We start from the raw sequence: 20,265 nt of genomic DNA, 5'->3' as shown, positions 1-20,265 counted from the left end.
TCTGGCTTCCATTCTCTTCACGCCACAGAAACTGCACTCTCAAAGGTAACTCTACTCCATCCCAGTCTTCTTCGACTTCTCATCTGCCTTCGACACTGTCTACCACCGCCTTCTCCCGGAAACATTATCCAACCGTGGCTTCATTGACAGTGTCCTCTCCTGGTTCTCCACCAATTTCTCTGGATGCTCATTCTCAGTCTCTTTCACGGGCTCCTTCTCTGCCTCACACTCCCTAACAGTGGGTGGCCCTCAAGATTTGATTCTCCATCTATACCCACTCCCTTGGAGAACTCATTCACTCACATGGCAACTACAGCCCCTGTGCGGATGATACCCAAATCTACATCTGCATCCCTGTGATGTCTATCCCTCTCTGAAGTTTCGCATTTCCTCCTGCCCCCAAGACATCTCTATTTGGATGTCCTCCCTTCAATTCAAACTTAAACACGTCTAAAACGGAACTTCTTATCTTCCCAGCCAAACCCTGTCCTCCCTCCAACTTTCCCATAGCTGTAGACAGCACCCCATCCTTCCTGTCTTACAAGCCCATAACCTTGTCATTATCCTTGACTCTCTTCTCTCATTCAACCCACATATTGAGTCGATCATTAAAACCTGTCAGTTCAACCTTCTCAACATTGCTAAAATCTGCCCCTTCCTCTCCATCCAAACTGCTACCACATTAATCCAAGCACTTATCCTACCTTGGCGTGATTGCTATATCAGCCTCCTTGCTGTCCTCCCTGCCTCTTGTCTCTCTCCACTCCAGTCCACACTGCACTCTGCTGCCCGGATTATTTTTCTACAAAAATGTTCAATCCATGTTTCCCCACTCCTCAAGAACCTCCAGTGGTTGCCCATGCACCTCCACATCAAACAGACACTTCTTACCGTTGACTTTTCAGCACTCAATCACCTTTCCTGCTCCTATCTCATCTTGCTACTCTCCTACTACAAACCAGTCCGCACACTCACTGTCCCAGGATCTCATCTATTTTACTTCCAACCTCTCGCCCACATCCTGCCTCTGGCCTGGAAAGCCTTCCCTGTTCATATCCTTTTCATAGAGAAGCAGCATGGCTCAGTGGAACGAGTACAGGCTTGGGAGTCAGAGGTCATGGGTTCAAATCCCGGCTCCGCCAATTGTCAGCTGTGTGACTTTGGGCAAGTCACTTAACTTCTCTGGGCCTCGGTTACCTCATCTGTAAAATGGGGATGAAGACTGTGAGCCCCAAGTGGGACAACCTGATCACCTTGTAACCTCCCCAGCGCTTAGAACAGTGCTTTGCACATAGTAAGCGCTTAATAAATGCTATTATTATTATTATTATTCAACAGACAAATACTCTCCCTACCTTCAAAGCCTTTTTGAAGGCACATTTCTTTCAAGAGGACTTCCCTGACTAAGACCTCATTTCATTTTTCCCATCCCCTTCTGTATCGCCCTGACTTGTCCCCTTTATTCACCACCCAGCCCCAAAGCACCTGCAGTGGTTGCCCATACTTGTAATTTATTTATATTTATATCTGTATCAAGTGCTGAAGCCCATGCTCAGAAGGTAAGGGCCGTGAGAAGGAAAAGAGACAGGTAGTGAATAACCTGGAAGCACGCAGGGAAAGCTGAATTGTCTCTAACGCCTGCTGGTTTGGGGAAAGTCTCAAGTGTCTGGTTGGACTTTCAAGTAACTTGAGGAGGAAGCAGAATCTTGATGCCTAATTGGTTTTCTCGCCCATTACTATTAATAGAAGACTTTACCTCAAAGGGCAGCAAAACTCAAAAAGAAATGTGTACCTAGTTTTAGTTGGGGAATTTTTTTTCTTTAAATGATGTTTGAAACACATATTGCTCCTATTCCTTTTCCATAGTCCTTTTACCCTTTTGTCCTTTTACCCTAAGAGGTCAAAACTTTTCACAACAAATAACGTAACCCTTAAAAAAAATGAGAAGTAGGATACCAGAGCCCTGTTTTAGAAGTGGAAAAACTGAGGCCTGAAGAAATTAACTTTTCCGTAATCATACTAGAATCAGTAATGGAGCCTGAAATAAGATCACAGACCTCTAACCACGAGCCCATATAGCCATCTTCCTATATGCATTTATAGTGCTGTCCAAAGATATTTAGTAAAGGCCTGTACAAATAATAATAATGGCATTTGTTAAGTGCTTACTATGTGCAAAGCACTGTTCTAAGCCCTGGGGTGGATACAAGGTGATCAGGTTGTCCCACGTAGGGCTCACAGTCTTAATGCCCATTTTACAGATTAGGTAACTGAGGCACAGAGAAGTTAAGTGACTTGCCCAGTCACACAGCTGATGCTCACCTACTGCTGGGCCCTTTTCACGAGCCTTCTTGGCTAGGACTCAGTTGCTGTTTCTTTTTAATGGTATTTGTTAAGTGCTTCCTCTTGCCAGGTGCTGTACTAAGTGCTGGGGCAGATACAAGCTAATCAGGTTGGACACAGTCCAGGACCCACGTGGGACTCACACTCTTCATCCCTATTTTACAGTCTACCGTAAATCCCAGGCCCATGCTCTATCCACTGTCATGTTGTTTCTGGATTAAGTGATTGAAAATCTGAGAAGGCAGGCCTAATTAGGTGAAAGGTGCAAGGCTGTTAAGTACTCCCCTTGCGTCCAAGCTGGATCCCAGGAAAAATTAAAAGGTATATATCCGTTTTCCCTGATTTCTTTAGTATGGTTGGGCTGAAAGAGGAGATTATGGTATTTGCTATAATTATGGAATTTGGTAAGTGCTTGCTATGCATCAGAACTTGTTGTGGGCAGGGAATGTGTTTGTTTATTGTTGCACTCTCCCAAGCGCTTAGTACAGTTCTCAGTAAGCACTCAGTAAATACAATTGAATGAATGAATGAATGAATGAGAAGCAGTGTAGTATAGTGATTAGACCACGATCCTGGGCATCAGAAGGATCTAAGTTCTAATCCTGACTCTGCCTGTCTGCTATGCGACTTTGGGCGTGTGACTTAACTTCTCTGTGCCTCAGTTACCTCTTCTGTAAAATGGGGATTAAGACTGTGAGCCCCATGTGGGACATGGACTGTGCCCGAACTTGTATCTACCCCATTGTTTAGAACAGTGCCTGACATGCAGTAAGAGCTTAACAAATACCATTTTTAAAAAAGGCAAAGACATATTCACAAAGCTGGGATAGATACCATTTAATTAGGCTGGGCATACTACCTATTCCACAAGGGGCTCAAGGGCTAAGTAGGAGGGAAAACAGGAACTGAATCCTCATTTTATAGGTGAGGAAACTGAGGCACAGAGAATTTAAGTGACAAGCCCAAGGTCATACAGCAGGCAAGACACAAGGCCGGGATCAGAACCAACCTTTCCCCTGCGCCATACTGCTCCTCAGGCAGAGAAGATGTGGATAAGGATCCTGTCTACTAACTCTCTATTTTATTGTACTCTCCCAAGCAATTAACTCAGTGCTCTGTACGCAGTATGTGCTCTACAGATACCACTGATTGAAGATAGCAGCTTCTTGAATAATAGTAAGAGAAACATAACAGTGGTATTTGGTAAGTGATGGGGTAAATCAGGTAAAAGAGTCCCTGTCCTACATGCTGCTCAGGTGTAAGTCAGAGGGAGAACAGGTCAAATCCCCATTTTAGAGATGAAGAAACTGGAGCACTGAGAAGTTAGGTGACTTGTGAGAGGCAGAGCTGGGATTAGAATTGAGGTCTCCTGACTCCCAAGGCCCATGCTCTTTCCACTAGGCCATGCAGCTTCTCTTGAATGAAGGAACTTTATAAATCAAGAGAAAGAGCAGATGTTTGTACATTTGCCCGTTTGTGGGTTTTTTTGTTTTGGTTTTGGTTTTTTTGCACAGACCATTGCATTTTATGGGTTCGGAGCAATGTGGAGGAGGGAGCACCCAGCATGTTCAGCTGGGGAAATAATAGATCTTGTGGTTGTGGAGTAATGTAGGCATATTCCATCATGTGGAGGGGCAGGGGAAGCACAACCCACATTTAAAGGGCTGCCTTTCAAAACAATTTTCCTTATTGTTACTTGGTTACCTGCCAGCATTTAGGCTTAGTTATTCTGTGCTCTGCTCAGTTTGGGCTGTTATTGATATTACTACCAGTTGTAGAAATGATAACTGAGCCTTGGCAGATAAAGAGCTTTTTCATTGACCTTTAAGGTGGTGTGTTTTTTTCCTTAATGAAAAATGTAGGTATCTTGGAGCGTTTTTCCTGACATTGTCCCTCATAAGTTTTGACTGCGGCCTCACTTACAGCTCAGTAGAAACCAAAAGGACCTTGAGGCCAATTTGAGTGCCGGGCAGCATTGAAATCAGAACATGGCTGCATTCCAACTCAGGAGGATTTGTGAGTGTCTGTATTAATATTAAATGCAAAATTCCCAGTTAATGCAACATTGAGGGTACAAATTTACACTTGCCAAAGTCAGGAAATACAAAAGGTAAGACTGATTGCCTCTCTTAATGATCCCCAAACTCTCAGGTGGCTCACTGAAGGATTAAGTAGAGCTTCTGAGTAGCCCAGAGCAGTTTGCCGTGTGATTGAGTAGCTGCACATGAAGAGAAAGACATGGAGATGTGTGGCGAGTGTATCACTGGGAGGAATTCCAGTGACTTAGTTGGGTTTTTTGACCCTTCAGGGATCACTGTGACCTTTTAAGCAAATCAAATAGCCTCTGTACATCTTGATTTCTCAGTAAATTAAAGGTGGTAATACTTCACAGGAAAAGATGTGAATATTTTGTTGCAGTTTCATTTATAAAATACTTTGGGTCTTCGAATGAAAGTCAGTAATAAATATAAGAGCACAGCAGGAACAGGAAGAACACAGTTCCAGGACAGTTATCAGTTGTGCTATGTGTTAAGTACTTACTCTGTGCCAAGCACTGTACTAAGCACTGGGGTAGATACAAGATGATCAGGTCAGATCGTCTAAGGTCACACAGCAGACAAGTGGCAACAATACCAATGTGCAATGATATACATAACTTAGTATAAATCAGCAGTATTTTTCTCCGTTCTGACTTACTGAAAGTTAGTATTTTTAAAGTGTCAGAAAGGAAAGAGTCTGTAGACTGAACTGATAGCAACATGAGTATTAGTAAGATAGCAACATTTTTTCATTAAATCTAAATGCATAGAACCTATTGTATGCAGCTGTTTGCTAATGAACACAAATGATAGAATAATAATAATTTTGGTATTAAGCAATTCCTAGGTGCCAAGCACTGTTCTAAATACAGAGGTAGATACAAGTTAGGTTGGACACAGTCCTTGTCCCAGATTGAGTCCACACTCTTAATCCCCATTTTTTACAGATGAGGTAACTGAGGCACAGAGAAGTTAATTGACATTCCCAAGGTCACCCAGTAGACAAGGGGTGGAGCTGAGATTAGAACCCATGACCTTTTGGCCCCCAGATCCATGCTGTCTCCACTGTGCTGCTTCTCACAAAAATAAAAAAGTCTGAGTAAAGACTGTTTAGGTACAAAGGGACGAAGTATGGTTTGTTTCTATTAATCAATCAATTGTATTTATTGAGCACTTACTGTGCACAGAGCACACGGTATATGTAACATGGTTGGTAGAAATGTCCCCTGCTCACAAGGAGCTTACAGTCTAGAGGGGAAGATGGATATGTGTATGTGTGCTGTGGGCTTGAGGGTGGGATGAAGAAAGGGTGCAGAGCCAAGTACAAGATGGAAGTGGGAGTAGGGGAAATAGCGCTTAGTACAGTGCTCTGCACACAGTAAGCGCTCAATAAATACGATTGATTGATTGATTGGGGAAGGCCTCTAGGAGGAGATGGGATTTTAATAAGCTTTTGAAGGTGAAGAGAGCGAGTGCCTGTCGTATAAGAAGGAGGAGGGAGTTCTAGGCTAGAGTCATTATGTGGATGAGGGTTCAGCGGCAAGAGAGACGAGATTGAGGTACAGTGAGCAAGTTGGCTTTAGAGGAGCAAAATGAGAATCCTGGGAAATCGGGGAAGTAAGGTCGGAGGGGACATCGTGATTGCGTGCTTTAAAGACAATGGTTAGGGGTATGGGCAATCTCTGGAGATTCTTGAGTGGGACTGAATGGTTTTGGGTTTTCTTTTTTAGAAGAAATGATCTATTTTCTAATGTCGTTATAAGAAAAATCATTCTATTTCAATTTGTTGCCAAAATGTTGCACTGGAACTTTTGCATTTAATTCCACTGGTGATTTTTTTATTCATATTGAAAACCAGATGGACAAGAGGAACCCTCTCCTTTCCATCTCCTCCTTGCTTCATATTCATCTTTACTTCAACAGAGCTGTATTGTATGGTTGAATACATTTTCATATTTCTTTGCAATTTCTGTTAGAATAGGAAATTTTTCTAGCATCAAAAATGCAAAACTCAGTAATGCTAGAGACAGTTCCTTTGTATTGAAATAATGTGTAATTTTAAAGAAAACCTGAATGCTGAAACCCAGAAACCCACCGACTTCTCTATTTTTCAATAGTTGCTTAGTCTCCTAGATTTTGTTCCTCATAGTTAACTTCCCATATACTAAATTTACTGTTTGTTCATGACACTAACTCCTTCCCTTGCCCTAATCCAAGCCTTTAAAAAAAATTGCAGTAGGAAAACTGTGCACTTCCAGTCATCGAGAGGATGAAACTCCCATCTTTTGTTAAGTTTAACTTTTTGAGCTATAACTGAGCATGGAAAATTTGCTTTCAAATGGGTAGGACTTTAAGAGTGAAAGGAAAAGTACCCTTGAGCATACCCTCTTGTTATCCTTCTCAGAGCCTGCCCAAAACCAAATATACCAGCTGTGAGACACTCTCCAGTTCAAACACCAAGTGGGTCCCATTTTGGGACAGTAGGGAGGAAAAATGGTCAGTTTCACTCATTGATGATCTTTACTTGGCCCAATGTGATCATAAACATTGGAAATGCGAGGTCAGACCAAAGGCAGAGAGAACTGCTGCTATGCATTAATGCCAAGTGAATCTGGGAAGGGCTAAATATTTGAAGGTTGGCTGTAGCCAGTTGAGGACATTGAAAAGCTAGGAAGCTGAGGGCAACGTATTCGTTAAGAGCCCTAAAGAAACTTTAGACAGCTAGAAATGGCTGCAAAAATAGAAGATACCATCAAAGGTTTGTCCATGAGAAAAGGGGGCTGGAATAACCAAGGACTTTAGAGGTACACAGTGATGCATGAGGAACTGTCCGTTTGAGTAACTTCTGAGCTTCAGGGTTTCTATTCTGGTAGTGACAGTAGCATCAGATGGCTTTACAGAACATTCATCTCAGTACATAAGGGGTGTGAATAAACAACCATTCCTTTACATGTGAGATTTAAAATTATTCTGTTGCAGACTACAACAAAACAGGTTTGCTTGGTCTTGTTCATGCTGACTCTCTTTTTTTTGTCAGTGTGGTAGGAGAAAATAAGGGTATCTTGCTAGAAAACGATCCTGTCTTCTCCCAGACTATGTGTGCTCTTGGCATAGGGACACGTGTTGCTGTCTGGACGTTCGTATGTCCTTGGAGTAAATGCTATTAAACTTAGTGAGCTGCAGTCCACTGGCATGACACATGTCACGTTGGACTTACTTAAGTATTGTCCGTAGTATCTTTTGTTGTACTTCAGTGGAAGTAGTTTGTTCCAGATCAACATGGAAACTGACTTACCACTTATTGCAGGATGGAAGATGTATCTGGTGCTCAGGATTGATCTCCAGTGCAAGTCTCAACCAAAAACTTCCTAGGAGAGAGAGTAATGTGAATGCAGCTGGGGGACTTCTTGGAGCTGTCTATATTCTCAACCCCTCCAGTCACTTCCTTTTGAATAATATTTCACTTTGGTCCCACAGGGTTGTCACTGGAAAGAGAGAAATCCAGGCCTTTGGACACAAGCAATGAGGCCTCCCACTTGGAGCAGAGACCTAGAATGCAAGGTGGAGGCTCGATCACAAACAATGGGTGTAGCCCCATAAAGAAGGATTAAACTGACAAAGAGATATGAAGCTCTTTGTGGGCAGGGAACGTTTCTACCAATTCTGTTGAATTATACTCTCCCAAGCACTCAGTACAGTGTTCTGCACATTGTAAGCGCTCAAGAAGTACCATTGATTGATGTGTACATAGTTATGGAGAGGCTTATATCTTGTATTTTACGGTCACATTCGTATGTTTGGATTGCGACTTCATTAGCAATGTGGAAATAAGATACGAAAGACTGCAACTGAATCGTGCCTTGGATCTTCCAAGTCGTGGGTGTGAAAAAAGGAAATAATCAAAATGTGTGCTTTTCTAAAGCCAAAGGCTCTTAGAGGCATCATATTTAGTGACCTATTAATAGTCATAATGCTGATTTAGTAGATCTGGACACTTATTTATATATTCAGGTCATGCTCTGTTCTCCTCTTTGCTTATAATTTAAACCAAATAAAGCCTCCTCACTCTGAATTTCTGTTTTGAAAGTTAGGCTGAGAGGTTATGTGTTTTCTGTCTGGAGAAGTAGGGATGTGTGAAATCAATACAAATGATACCAATTTGATGATGTAAAAATCAAAGTTGCAAGAAGGCTTTACCACTTCTGTCAACATACCCTTACATAAAGGTTGAAAGGTGTTCATGGTTGATGGATTTTAGGGAGGAAATAAACATCAACCCCAACTTCCCGCTTTGGGGCATTGATCAGAAATGGCAGAAACAGTGAAAAGCCACAGGGGACGTTAACAGAAATAAATCTCATACTTCAATACCCCATTTGAGTGACAAGTGCATTTTGGAGGCTGCATCTGTAGAGACAACTTCCTGTTTCTTATATTGTCAGCCCTGCCCTACTTCCTGGTTCGACAGTCCATCCGTGACACTGGGAAATCCTGGGAGAGAGAGGAGAAAAAGGAAGAAATCTGTGGGTGAACATACACTCAATCTTATTGAAAACTTCTGCTGTATCCATGTTAGGGGAGGGAGTGGGGAAGGAGTTTTCAGACTGTTCACTGTTGTATGAGGAAAACCCAGATGTTTCAGTATGGATCTCCATTTCTTCCTTCAGTTCATTAATTTATTATACTGGCACTTTCATTTCTTAAGGTTATCTTTGTTTATTGAGCAATTTTGCTATTTCTTCCTCATAATTGTGTGCCCTTCCACTCCCTTAAGTACTTTGCTATCACAGATTGTTAACCGAGAATCTTTCACATAATTCCTGAGAGTGGCTAAAGGAAGGCCAAAGGTTTCTTTGTCAAATTGATATTGAAAACATTTGTTATATGACAGGGCTATCTGTAGGGTACAGTGAATCAGGGTGAGTAGTCAGGTTCCTCCACCCCCCTCCACCACACTCCCCACACATCTTGGGAGAGCTCTATACGTGAGAAAAACCCAAACCATACTTCCCAGCTTTCCCAGGACAAGGACTGTGGCAACTATATGTGGCTACTATATGACTGGTCCTTCCCCCTGAAGGAAGGTATGTCTTTTTTTCCTTTTCCCTCCATCCACCCTCCCTTCCCCACTGACCCTAACCTCAGTCTCCTTGCTACTCCGTCACTTCTCTAGGAGAGACTGTGATGCATTCTCCCACTTACCCTTTCCTCAGCAACCTCCTCCCCTCCTATAGCTTCCTCCTCCTCTCACTTCCCTGGTCCATCCCAGGTTTTCAGTAATGTGGAGGCTCCACACTGGATAATTTTCACATCAACCTTGTACTAGAGTCTACACTAGTTGCAGGTTTCATTTAGTTATTGAGAAGGAAAATCAATCAATCGATCAGTGGTATTTATTAAGCACTTACTGTGTGCAGAGCACTGTACTAAGCACTTGGAGAGGACAGTACTACAGAGTTAGTAGACATACACCCTGTCCTCAAGGAGCTTACAGTCTGCAGTCTATAAGTATGTAAATGTGTTTTCTCTGGGAATTTTGTTGTATTAAACTGATCCGTTAAGTTACCAGTCAAAACTGCCCACTGGTTGCAAGGATGTTCTTGTAACTGTGAGTCCGCACTATTTCTTTCAGACATTAAAGCATGTCAAAAGGACCTTTAAGATGCCTTCTCCCATCTTAGCATTGTTTAGGAGCCTGTACCCATCAGGTCCTTGAATGAATGAATAAATCAATCCATCAACCAGTCTATGAATATGAATGAATGAGTCTGAATGCATGGCTGTTGTTATCCTTCCGTGGAAAGAACTAAAAGAATATTTGTTTTGGAGGCTTTGCTATCAAGAGTTCAGGCTACTATTGCCTTCTCCTTTCCCCAACCAAAAGGAGATACTTCTTTGTCACCGCATTTTTTTAATAGTGTTTGTGAAGCACTTACTAAGCGCTGTGGTAGATGCAGGTTATCGGGTTGGACACAGCCCATGTAAGACTCACAGTCATAATCTCCATTTTACAGATGAGATAACTGAGGCTCAGAGAAGTTAAATGACTTGCCCGAGGGCACACAGCAGAAAAGTGGTGGATCTGGAATTAGAACCCAGGGCATCTGACTCCAAGGCACATGGTCTACACTGCTTCTAGCTGCTTCATCACTGACGAGCAATGGGAGAGAAGCAAGGGGAGCAGTTTTCCAGTAGACACAGTGTGATCTAATGGAAAGAGCTTGAGGGAAAGGGGCAGAAGATCTGGGTTCTAGTTTTGCTTTGCCACTATCTGTGATTTTGACAACCCCTTCGTCTGTGAGCTCTACCTTCCTCTTCTGTGATAAGGAGGTGAAAGTCACTCTCACTGCTTCCCCAGGAGGTCATGAATAAAAGCCAAGTAGTGCATTGACCCTTGTGGTGGAGAGGGTAGGATGAGGGAACTCCGAAGCAGATGTATGCAGTGATTGGGGAAGAGAAGAGGCAGGATGCTCTATATAAAACCATTAGTATTCTTTGAGGTTTGGTCAAACCCAAAAGGAGCTCGATTCCTGTAGTAATGAGATGGATCAGATAGGAGACACGGGCTTCCGGAGGTGAGAGGCCCTAAGTTCGCCACAGCTCTCTGCAAAAGTCATTGGCAATGGAACCCCTGGTAAGAAAATGTGCAACACAGTGTCCTGACAATAAGAGGAAGGAAATATATATATGGAGCCTGATTGTAGCAGATGTGGATGCTATTATGATTAGAGTGACAGAGAAGGTGGTGGCTAAGTATCCAGAGCTCTCAGAATTCATAGTCAATAAAGATAAGTGTAGAGTGGTAGGAGAAAGGGGAGTGGAAAGTGGAAGTGGAGCCAACAAAAGTTTCAGAAGTGTGTTTCGGAGAGAGCACAGTGCAAAACAGAATTGGAAGGAGAGGGCAGAGAAAGAAGAGAAGTAAATAAACCATAGATGGCTTTCCCTTTATTATGGAGTTTGTTTCAGTTTCTTTTTTTTTCCCTCCATAAGTCCTCTCTGGCTACTACCGGTTGAGTGTGTGGTATCTTGGTTAAGACTGTTTTTTATTTCCTTTTGAGGCTAATAGGATTAAGGGCAGCTAGCATGGTCTCCACTCACTGAAGGCGAGCCAAGAACGACAAACTGAGACTTTGCTTTGGAGGGATGTTTTTCTACTTTATTCCCCACCTTCGTTTCTTAAAATTGTAAGAAAAACTATTTACATTTTCCATCTTTCTTACTCAAATTCTATTAGGAGGAGAGAGTTCTGCCCCCTGCAAATGAATAATAATAATAATAGTGTTATTTGTTAAGCACTTACTATGTGGTGAGCACTATACTAAGCGCTGGGGTAGATGCAAGACAATCAGATCAGGCACAGTTCCTGTCCCACATGGGGCTCACAATCTAAAGTAGGAAGAAGAACAGGTAGTGAATCCCCATTTTACAGATGAGAAAAATGAGGCACAGAGAAGTTGTGACTTGCCCAAGGCCAAACAGTAGTCAGATAACAATAATAATAATAATGATGGCATTTATTAAGCACTTACTATGTGCAAAGCACTGTTCTAAGCGCTGGGGAGGTTACAAGGTGATCAGATTGTCCCACAGGGGGCTCACAGACTTAATCCCCATTTTGCAGAAGAGGTAACTGAGGCACAGAGAAGTTAAGTGTCTTGCCCAAAGTCACACAGCTGACAAGTGGCGGAGCCGGAATTTGAACCTATGACCTCTGACTCCAAAGCCCGTGCTCTTTCCACTGAGCCACGCTGCTAGATGGCGGAGTTGGGATTAGAACCCAGGACCTCTGACTCTCATGTCTATGCTGTTTCCCCTAACCCATGCTGCTTCACTAAAGAAGGGCTGAACCCTAATACCAAAGAGAAGTTACTATGAGGGTATCATGAAATCCTGATATTTTGCAGATGAAGTGGAGTACAACACATAGGGAGACATGGAGTGATAAATATTGAGAAGTTTCCAGAAGGAAATAAGGTTGTATGAAGCTCATCGTTACGACTTCCAGCAGTAGTAGTAGAAGTAGCTTTTATTGAGTACCTATTTTTGTTTTAATGGCATTTGTTAAGCGCTTACTATGTGCCATGCACATCATAGATACAAGCTGGATACAGTCCATGTCCCACGTGCACTCACAGTCTTAATCCCCATTTTACAGGTGAAGTAACTGAGGCACAGAGAAGTTAAGTGACCTGCTCAAGGTCACAGCAAACAAGTGGTTGAGTCGGGATTAGAACCCTCTTGGTGCAGTGCACTGTACTAGGTGCTTGGGAAGTACAGAATGAAGTGACACGTTCCCTGCCCACAAGGAGCTTACAGTCTGCCATGGGAACGAACATAAAAATGTTTACAAGTAGAGTGTTCAAATTAATCAGTCAATCATATTTAGCACTTACTGTGTGCAGAGCACAGTACTAAGTGCTTGGGAACTACAAGTTGGCAACATATAGAGACAGTCCCTACCCAACAGTGGGCTCACAGTCTAAAAGTCTAAAATAAGGCCTGAGGATTACTGCCCCTGAAATTCAACGACCTCCAGATGCCCAACAAGAAGAAAAGAGCCTACGGGGTATGAAAAAAAAAATGGAAAAAAGAAAAGTGAGGCCAGGCAAGCGGAGGTTACATGCAAGCAGCTCAATAATCATGAAGATTATAAAGTGTTGTAAGATTCTTGGAAGAACAGGTCTATGGAGGATTCCACTCTAAAGTATTCCTGGCTAGAAGCTAATAGCCCTCTCTTGGTTCTAGACTCACTCAGCCTCGTTAGGGGATTTCCAGCTGTAGGGTGTTGTTCGTCTTCTGGGTTCAAGGAAGGAAACAGACTATGATGTTTCGACCTCTTGGAGTGTGTAGAGGAGCAGAAATGACTAATCCTTAAAGAAATCGTTAAAAGGACGTATTTACTTTTAATTGTGTCTATTTGTTTGGTATGTGACCCAATTAATTCATTCTTGTTGTGAGCCTAGTAGAGGACCCTGCACCCTCCTGACCTCCTCTTATAATTATTACCATATTCCTCCTTTGAAGCACTGTTTTGATTACATACTTAAAAGGAACCACTAAAATATTCCTATCGCCGCTGCACGGCTGAAATGCCCATTGCTTGAACTCAAGTGCGGTAATCTAACGAGAAACTCTTTACCGTTTTCCTTTGGAACTTAAATGGACCTGTACTCTTTCCCATTCACCCCCTCCCCTTCCACCATTTAAAGCTATCTGGCCTTTTTTAAAACTCTTAGTTTAATAGGAGACATGAGTCACCGTGCCCCAGGGCTTGGAGAGCAGTGTGCTTTCGCAAACATGCATAAATAGATAAGTGCTTTTATCGGTTGTGGTGTGGCGGCAGGTGGCTGACAGTAAATACTATCGTGATTTCTCCACAGCTTTCCCACCCCTTCTCCCCGGCTTTGATAGGCATCCTTTTCTTGTGTGCTTAAATTACAGTACCTGGCAAGTTCTCCTCCGGTTGGAAATTGATCTAGCCAACTCTCCCGTTATCCAACTGGAAGCCGAACATCGTGGTTTTAAACAAACAGTATGAAACAAAACGTTTCCCTCTGTTCTTGCTGTTGTCTTTGGCTAGTGAGCCAATGGCATTTTCATCTGCTCAAATCTTGGGTAAAAGCCCTTTTCACCTCTTAGCCAGCACCAAACGGCACCCAGTGTTCTGCTACTTTCATTGTTCTCGTGGACACAGTGGGGTCCCTGGGGAAAAAAATGGGGGCTCTCGAAGTAGTGGCTTGGCACCCAGATGGCCTGGCCATCTTCTTCATCCTTCTCCTGCTTCCATCAGGGTCCCTGTCCCTGCTGCCCGTTTCTGGGATGTGGAATCTTGTTTCTAGGATAGTGGGAGAGAAAGAGTAAAGAGAATAGTGAAGAAATGGCAACCTGAAGGGAAAATGAAACTAAGAATTTCCACCAAAAAGTGGAGAACGTTCTGCACTGTCTTTGCCATGGACAAATAGTAGGCACAGTGTGCACAAATAATATCCAGTAGACCCTCTCTAATGCCAACTCAGGCATTTTTAAAAGAGGTCATTATTTGTAAAACCAGTAGTATCTGTGAGCTATTTTTCCATGGGAAATGAAGGTATGGGTTCCAGGCCCCATCATCCTTCATATATTCATGAAGTTAATGTTTGCAGTGCTGCTCTTTTGGTCAAACAATAGTATTTACTGAACACCTAACGTGCACAGAGCAGAATACTAAGGTGCTTAGGAGGGTACATTACAGAGGAAATAATGAGTATATAAGATGTATTCATAAGTGGTATGGGGAGTATTGAGTTACTTAAGTGCTTAGTTTCATCATCATCATCATCAATCGTATTTATTGAGCGCTTACTGTGTGCAGAGCACTGTACTAAGCGCTTGGGAAGTGCGCAAAAGTGCTGACATGGGAGTTGGGGATATGAGGAGAGATTAGTAATTTATTGGAAATTAATTGGGGAGGTCCTTCTGGAGGAGGTGTGGTTTCAGAAAGACTTTGAAGCTGGGGAGCGTTAAGTATTTTAGATTGGTTAAGTTTGTTGCAGGCAGGGAATGTCTACCAATTGTTGTAAGGTACTCTCCTAAGCACTTAGTACAGTGCTCTGCAGAGTAAGCACTCAGTAATTACCACAGATTCATATAAAAAGGGTGGAAATTCCAGGCAATGGGGAGGATGCGAGCAAGAGTTTGGTAGTGGGAGAGGCAAGAACGAGGTGCAAGGAGTAGGTTATCTTGAGAAAGCAGGGAGCACGAGCTAGGGTGTAGTGAGAAGAGAGTGTATAAGTAGGAGGGAAAGATTGATTGAGTGCCTTGAAGCCAGCTATCAGAAATTTCTGCTTCAATGGACAACCACTGGAGGTTTTGTGTTGTGTGGAAAGACACGCAGAACATTGCTTTAGAAAAATGATCCAGGCAGCAGACTGACGTGTCGACTGGAAGCAGGTAGATTAGCAGAGAGTCGGGGCAGAAGGCAAATTGGGATATGATGAGGACCTGTACCATCTTGGTGACCATTTGAGTGTAGAAGAAGGAGCGGATCCTGGAAATATAGGGGAAGAACTGACAAGGTTTTGGGACAGGCTGAATATGGGGGTTAAATGGGAGGAAGGAGTCAAGTTACAATCTTCAGAACCAAGGAAGATGGTGGTGGTGTTGCCAAATGCAGTGAGGAAGTTAGGGGAAGAGGATTTGGGAGGAAAAATAGCATTCAGTGTTGGACATTTTAAACTTGAAGGGCTGGTGCGATGACCCTGTAGAGTTATTCCGGAGGCTGTGAGAAATGTGAGACTGCAGAGGACAGAGGTCAGGGTTTTTTGAGATATATTTGGGAGTCATCAGCACAGAGGTGGTACTTGAAGCCGTGGGAGTAGGTGAATTCCCTAAGGGAGAGAATATGAATTGAGAAGAGCAGACCCAGAACTTAGTCTTGGGGGTGGGAGGCAGGAGAAGAGCTGGAAAAAGAAAATGTGGAGGACTCACCAGAGAGGAAAAAGGACAATCCAGAGAGAATGGTGTCCAAAAAACTAAGATTAGATTGTGTTTCCAGAAGAAGGGAGTGGTCCACAGTGCTGCTGTGAATGGGAGCTGCATTTCAAATACAACACTGTGATGGAGAACAAAAGCAATCTCCTGGGAAATACACCAAGGGCTTCCTGGTCAGTTCCCTTTCATCCTCGTATACTAAGTTGGCTTTCGGAGGCAAACAGCCCTCTTCTCATGCAGCTGAAGTAGTTGATGTGTTCAGGGGCAAGGCCACAATTCTGGGAAACGTTTTTTCAGTTTATCATTTAGAAAATCTTTAATCTACGACTCCTTTGGAATTTGCTAATTGGCAGGTTATAAAGAAAATTGTTCAGTGTGAAACTGGCAAGAAGGACAGTTTTTGCGGAGGGCTGACATGGGATTCCCCTGTACCCCTTCTGAACGTTACCCATGGGAAAATATTGTGGGAAGCCACTGAATTAAGGGGTCTTCAGTGATACTGAATTCAGCTGGTAGTAGAAAGTGATGATGAGCATTAGCTTCTTGCTCTGGCATGTGTGTTCCTAAGGGGAGCCATTTGCCCTAGCATCCTCACAACAGTTCACCAAAGTGCCACTTTGCAGAAAAAAAAACTGAAAACTGCACCTCTGTGTCACTTCAGTTAGCTTGTGTTCTTGGTGGAGTTGAGACTTGTCATCTTCTCTTTGGCTACCTGGTATCGTGATAGTAGACACTCCAGTAGAGTAATACTGTTGTAAGGCTGATCTCTCCCCCACCCCCCGCCAAAAAAAACCCGTTTGGGTCTCTTTAAAGCTATTGACTGGACTGATGAGTCATCCCACCCACTGGCCTTAAAAGTAAGGAGATACTAGAGCCTAACTGCAAGAATAGCTGGGAATTCAGCTTTAAGAAATGACCTTTTTGGGATCCACAGCTGTAAAGCCAGAGGTTGTCGAAGCCGGTCCAGTTCACCGGCCATGACCTTCAGAAGGAAACCCCTGCCAGAGCCTTTAAACTTGGCTGTAGGGAAATTCAATCTGTCTGTGTGTGTTTTTTGGCACAGAAACAGAAAAGATAGGGCTGGAGGCCGGAAACGGATTGCCATCCTGGAAATTCACCGATCAGCTCTTTCCGTGCGACGTGTGTGGAAAAGTGTTTGGCCGTCAGCAGACGCTGTCCCGACATCTCTCGCTACACACAGGTAAAGCTGGCTCTTGGCTTTCTCGCCTTCCATTGCCAGGTGGCTTCACTGGCGAGCTTCCCAAGAAAAGAGAATGGAGGGAAAGTCTCCCAGCCTGCCTTCTTCGTCCGTTGTACCTGAAATGAACCTGGTAGTGGAAAAGAGTGAGAACACAGAGGGGCAGAAGATTAGTGGTGCTCAGAGATACACTTCCCTTCCCCCTGCAATACAGACAGTAATTTGACCAGCCGTGCATAATTAAAAATTTCCCAGATCTGAATATGCCTGTTTGACAACACCATATGTAATACACATTCTAATCATACAGCCATCTGATAAGGAGACTTATAGTTTGACTTGAAAGTTTTTTTTTCTTTCATGATGTTTACTGCCTCCCAGTCTTCTCCCAGCTGAGGTCATGTAAATTCTTTAAATCTGACCTAATGCCCAGTGAACATGTGATCCAGCTGTGCTTTTTGGAGATGCTACCCAACCCATTCCCTAGGATGGAGACCCTAAAATAGAGGCTGTAACATACAAACCCATAATAATGCAACTCAGAAGATCATCTAGAGGCAGGTCTCCATTAGCAAATTATCCTCAGACAGGGCTCAGAAATGGAGACCCTGCTTGGCCAGAATTGTCAGGGTCTTCATAGTGACTGGCAGGCCAAGAAAAAAAATTTTCACTGAATGGCTAGTAATTTTTAATCTAAAGGAAAGAGTCCTGAGATCACTGGAGAGGAGGCTTACTCAAATTTGGAAGACAGTGAAAATCTCAGAGTGACAGAAGTGAATTTGATCAAAGGCAGACAAGTAACAGGTGCTTTACCAAACTCCAGAAATCCCAAATAGGTGGTGTCTGATAGGCAGGATCTTCTTTTTCAGGAAAGCAAAACAACATTTTGGACCATCTCTGCCCAGAGTGGAGAAATCGGTGTCTGCCTTGATTCAGGGCTTGATATCCTGTATCCTCGATATATTTCATCCACTATCAGGACTGGAGTAGAGTGTGTGTTCCCGAGGGATGATTAAAAGGAACAAGATCAGACCCATATTTCATCCTCGTTGGCCAAGCTTACTTGCCTAGCAGATGGAATGGGAAAGGCTCAGTGTGGCTTTTGCCTCCTCCCTTCATCACTGCTCAGTTCCATTTTCCCAGATGTCAAAAAGTAAAGGACGTTACTGGAGCTTTAATGTGCTTTATTACTCAAATGAATTCAAAATGTGGGTCTGGTAGCAGTCCTGGAGTTCTCACCAGATTTATGGGTGGGTTCCTATTAAGAAATTAATTGAAAATTTTCATTTTTCAGTTTTTCACTTGAAGTAAATAAAAATGAAACTGTCTTGCAGGAGTCAGGATTTCATTAGGTTTGAACAGGCCATGGGGAAACAATTCGACTGGACCTTATGTCCCAGTAGCCAAACCCCCTGCCCTGTCTGGTCATTCCCCAGTTGCTACTCTGTTACTTAAGTAGTCTCCACACTGACCTGAAGAGCCTTTATCTCTGGGAATTCCCCTGAACATCGGTTGACGATCCACATTGGGTCCTATCGCTCTCCTTCCATTTCAGAAGAGTTAGGATACTTGCTGGGTAAGATGCTCAGGACATGGTTTCCTAATGGTCTCCAGTCTCCCCTAGGAGGCAAGGTCTTCCTTCAGCTGGTGTGTTTGAAAAGGTGAACTAAGTTAAGGTGATTTTGAATTTGGGTCTGCTTTGTTTTTCTGCCCACAGAGGAGAGAAAATACAAATGCCATTTGTGCCCCTATGCTGCTAAGTGCCGTGCTAACCTGAACCAGCACCTGACCGTCCATTCTGTGAAGCTGGTGAGTACAGACACCGAGGATATTGTCAGCGCCGTCACCTCTGAAGGCAGTGATGGAAAGAAACACCCTTATTATTACAGGTGAGGAGCTGGAGGAGAGCTGGTCACAGTCTCCACGTTTTGAAAACCTCTAGTCTGCCTGCTCGGGAGATCCGATTCGAGGCCTCTCCATTGTCAGGCAGAAACTGACCAAAGCCTCCAGCTTTACCCATTCTTGGTTGGAGCCTGGGCAGGCTTCTTGGACCAGTTGCCCCCCAGAAAGGTCCCCAGAGGACACGTGATTTTTGAAACGGCTCATCTGGAGCGGAGGTGAAGCTCTAGGGGGTCTGCAAAGCTGAGGGCTTAACCACCTGTGTGATCATAGGGCTTGGGGCAAGTCACTTAGTTCCACTTCTGCAATAGTAATGTAGCATTTGCTAAGCGCCAAGTACCAAGCTCCGTACCACGTGCTGGGATTGCTACAATATAAGCTGAATGAACACAGTCACTGCCCTGCATGGGGCTCACAGTCTAAGAGGGATGCAGAACAGGTATTTTACCTCCATTTCAAAAGTGAAGTAACTGAGTCACAGAAAAGCTAAGTGACTTGGCCAAGGTCACATAGCGTGACCTTGAGGAAAGAGCACAGGCCTGGGAGTCGAAGGACCTGGGTTCTAATCCCAGCTCCGCCACTTGTCTGCTGTGTGGCCTTGGGCAAATCCCTTAACTTCTCTGTGTCTTAGTTACCCCATTTGTAAAATGGGGATGAATTCTGTGAGCCCCAGAATTGTGACAGGGACTGTGTCCAACCTGATTTACCTGTGTACTTCTTTTGACGTCCTTCTCCCCACTTCTAGATGGTGAGCCCGCTGTTGGGTAGGGATTGTCTCTACTTGTTGCTGAATTGTACTTTCCAAGCGCTTAGTACAGTGCTCTGCACACAGTAAGCACTCAATAAATACGATTGAATGAGTATCTTGTATCTACCCCAGCACTTATTACACTTAATAAGTGCTCAGTAAATACCTTAAAAGAATGACAGCTAGAACCCCAGGTCCTGTGATGCCCAGGCTGTTTCCACTATGTTATGAGGCGTCTCAGTTCACTCTCTTGATTTCCTCTCTTAATATGGTGGGAAGAGCAGCCTACTGGTTTGCCTGCCTCCCCCGAATGAAGAATAATTAAGAAAAACACCCAGAAATCAACCAATCGTATTTATTGAGCGCTTACTGTGTGCAGAGCACTGTACTAAACGCTTGGGAAGTACAAGTTGGCAACATATAGAGACAGTCCCTACCCAACAGTGGGCTCACAGTCTAAAAGGTCCAGAAAGTACTAGATAATGGGGCAAAAAGTGAGGCATTAAAGCACACCCAGAAGGGCCCCAGCCCTGGGCACCATTGCAGTTTCCCCTTTGGTTGCCAAGCCT

At 43.6% G+C, this 20,265-nt stretch overlaps 1 protein-coding gene across 5 annotated transcripts in view; it reads left to right on the top strand.

Annotated features, from left to right (window-relative positions):
• The window catches only part of ZNF827 (zinc finger protein 827), a 150,497-nt gene that overhangs the window by 118,493 nt on the left and 11,739 nt on the right, over positions 1 to 20,265 (top strand). For all 5 annotated transcript variants that reach the window (XM_038754920.1, XM_038754921.1, XM_038754923.1 and 2 more), the window contains exons 9-10: positions 16,915 to 17,052; positions 18,767 to 18,938. In XM_038754920.1, the coding sequence (XP_038610848.1) occupies positions 16,915 to 17,052; positions 18,767 to 18,938 (310 nt within the window). The remainder of the gene's footprint in view (positions 1 to 16,914; positions 17,053 to 18,766; positions 18,939 to 20,265) is intronic.

This window comes from Tachyglossus aculeatus, chromosome 12, assembly GCF_015852505.1.
Source record: "Tachyglossus aculeatus isolate mTacAcu1 chromosome 12, mTacAcu1.pri, whole genome shotgun sequence".
In the NCBI taxonomy this organism is placed as follows: domain Eukaryota; kingdom Metazoa; phylum Chordata; class Mammalia; order Monotremata; family Tachyglossidae; genus Tachyglossus; species Tachyglossus aculeatus.
The sequence above is the reverse complement of the archived record's forward strand: the minus strand, read 5'-3'. Positions and strand labels throughout refer to the sequence as shown.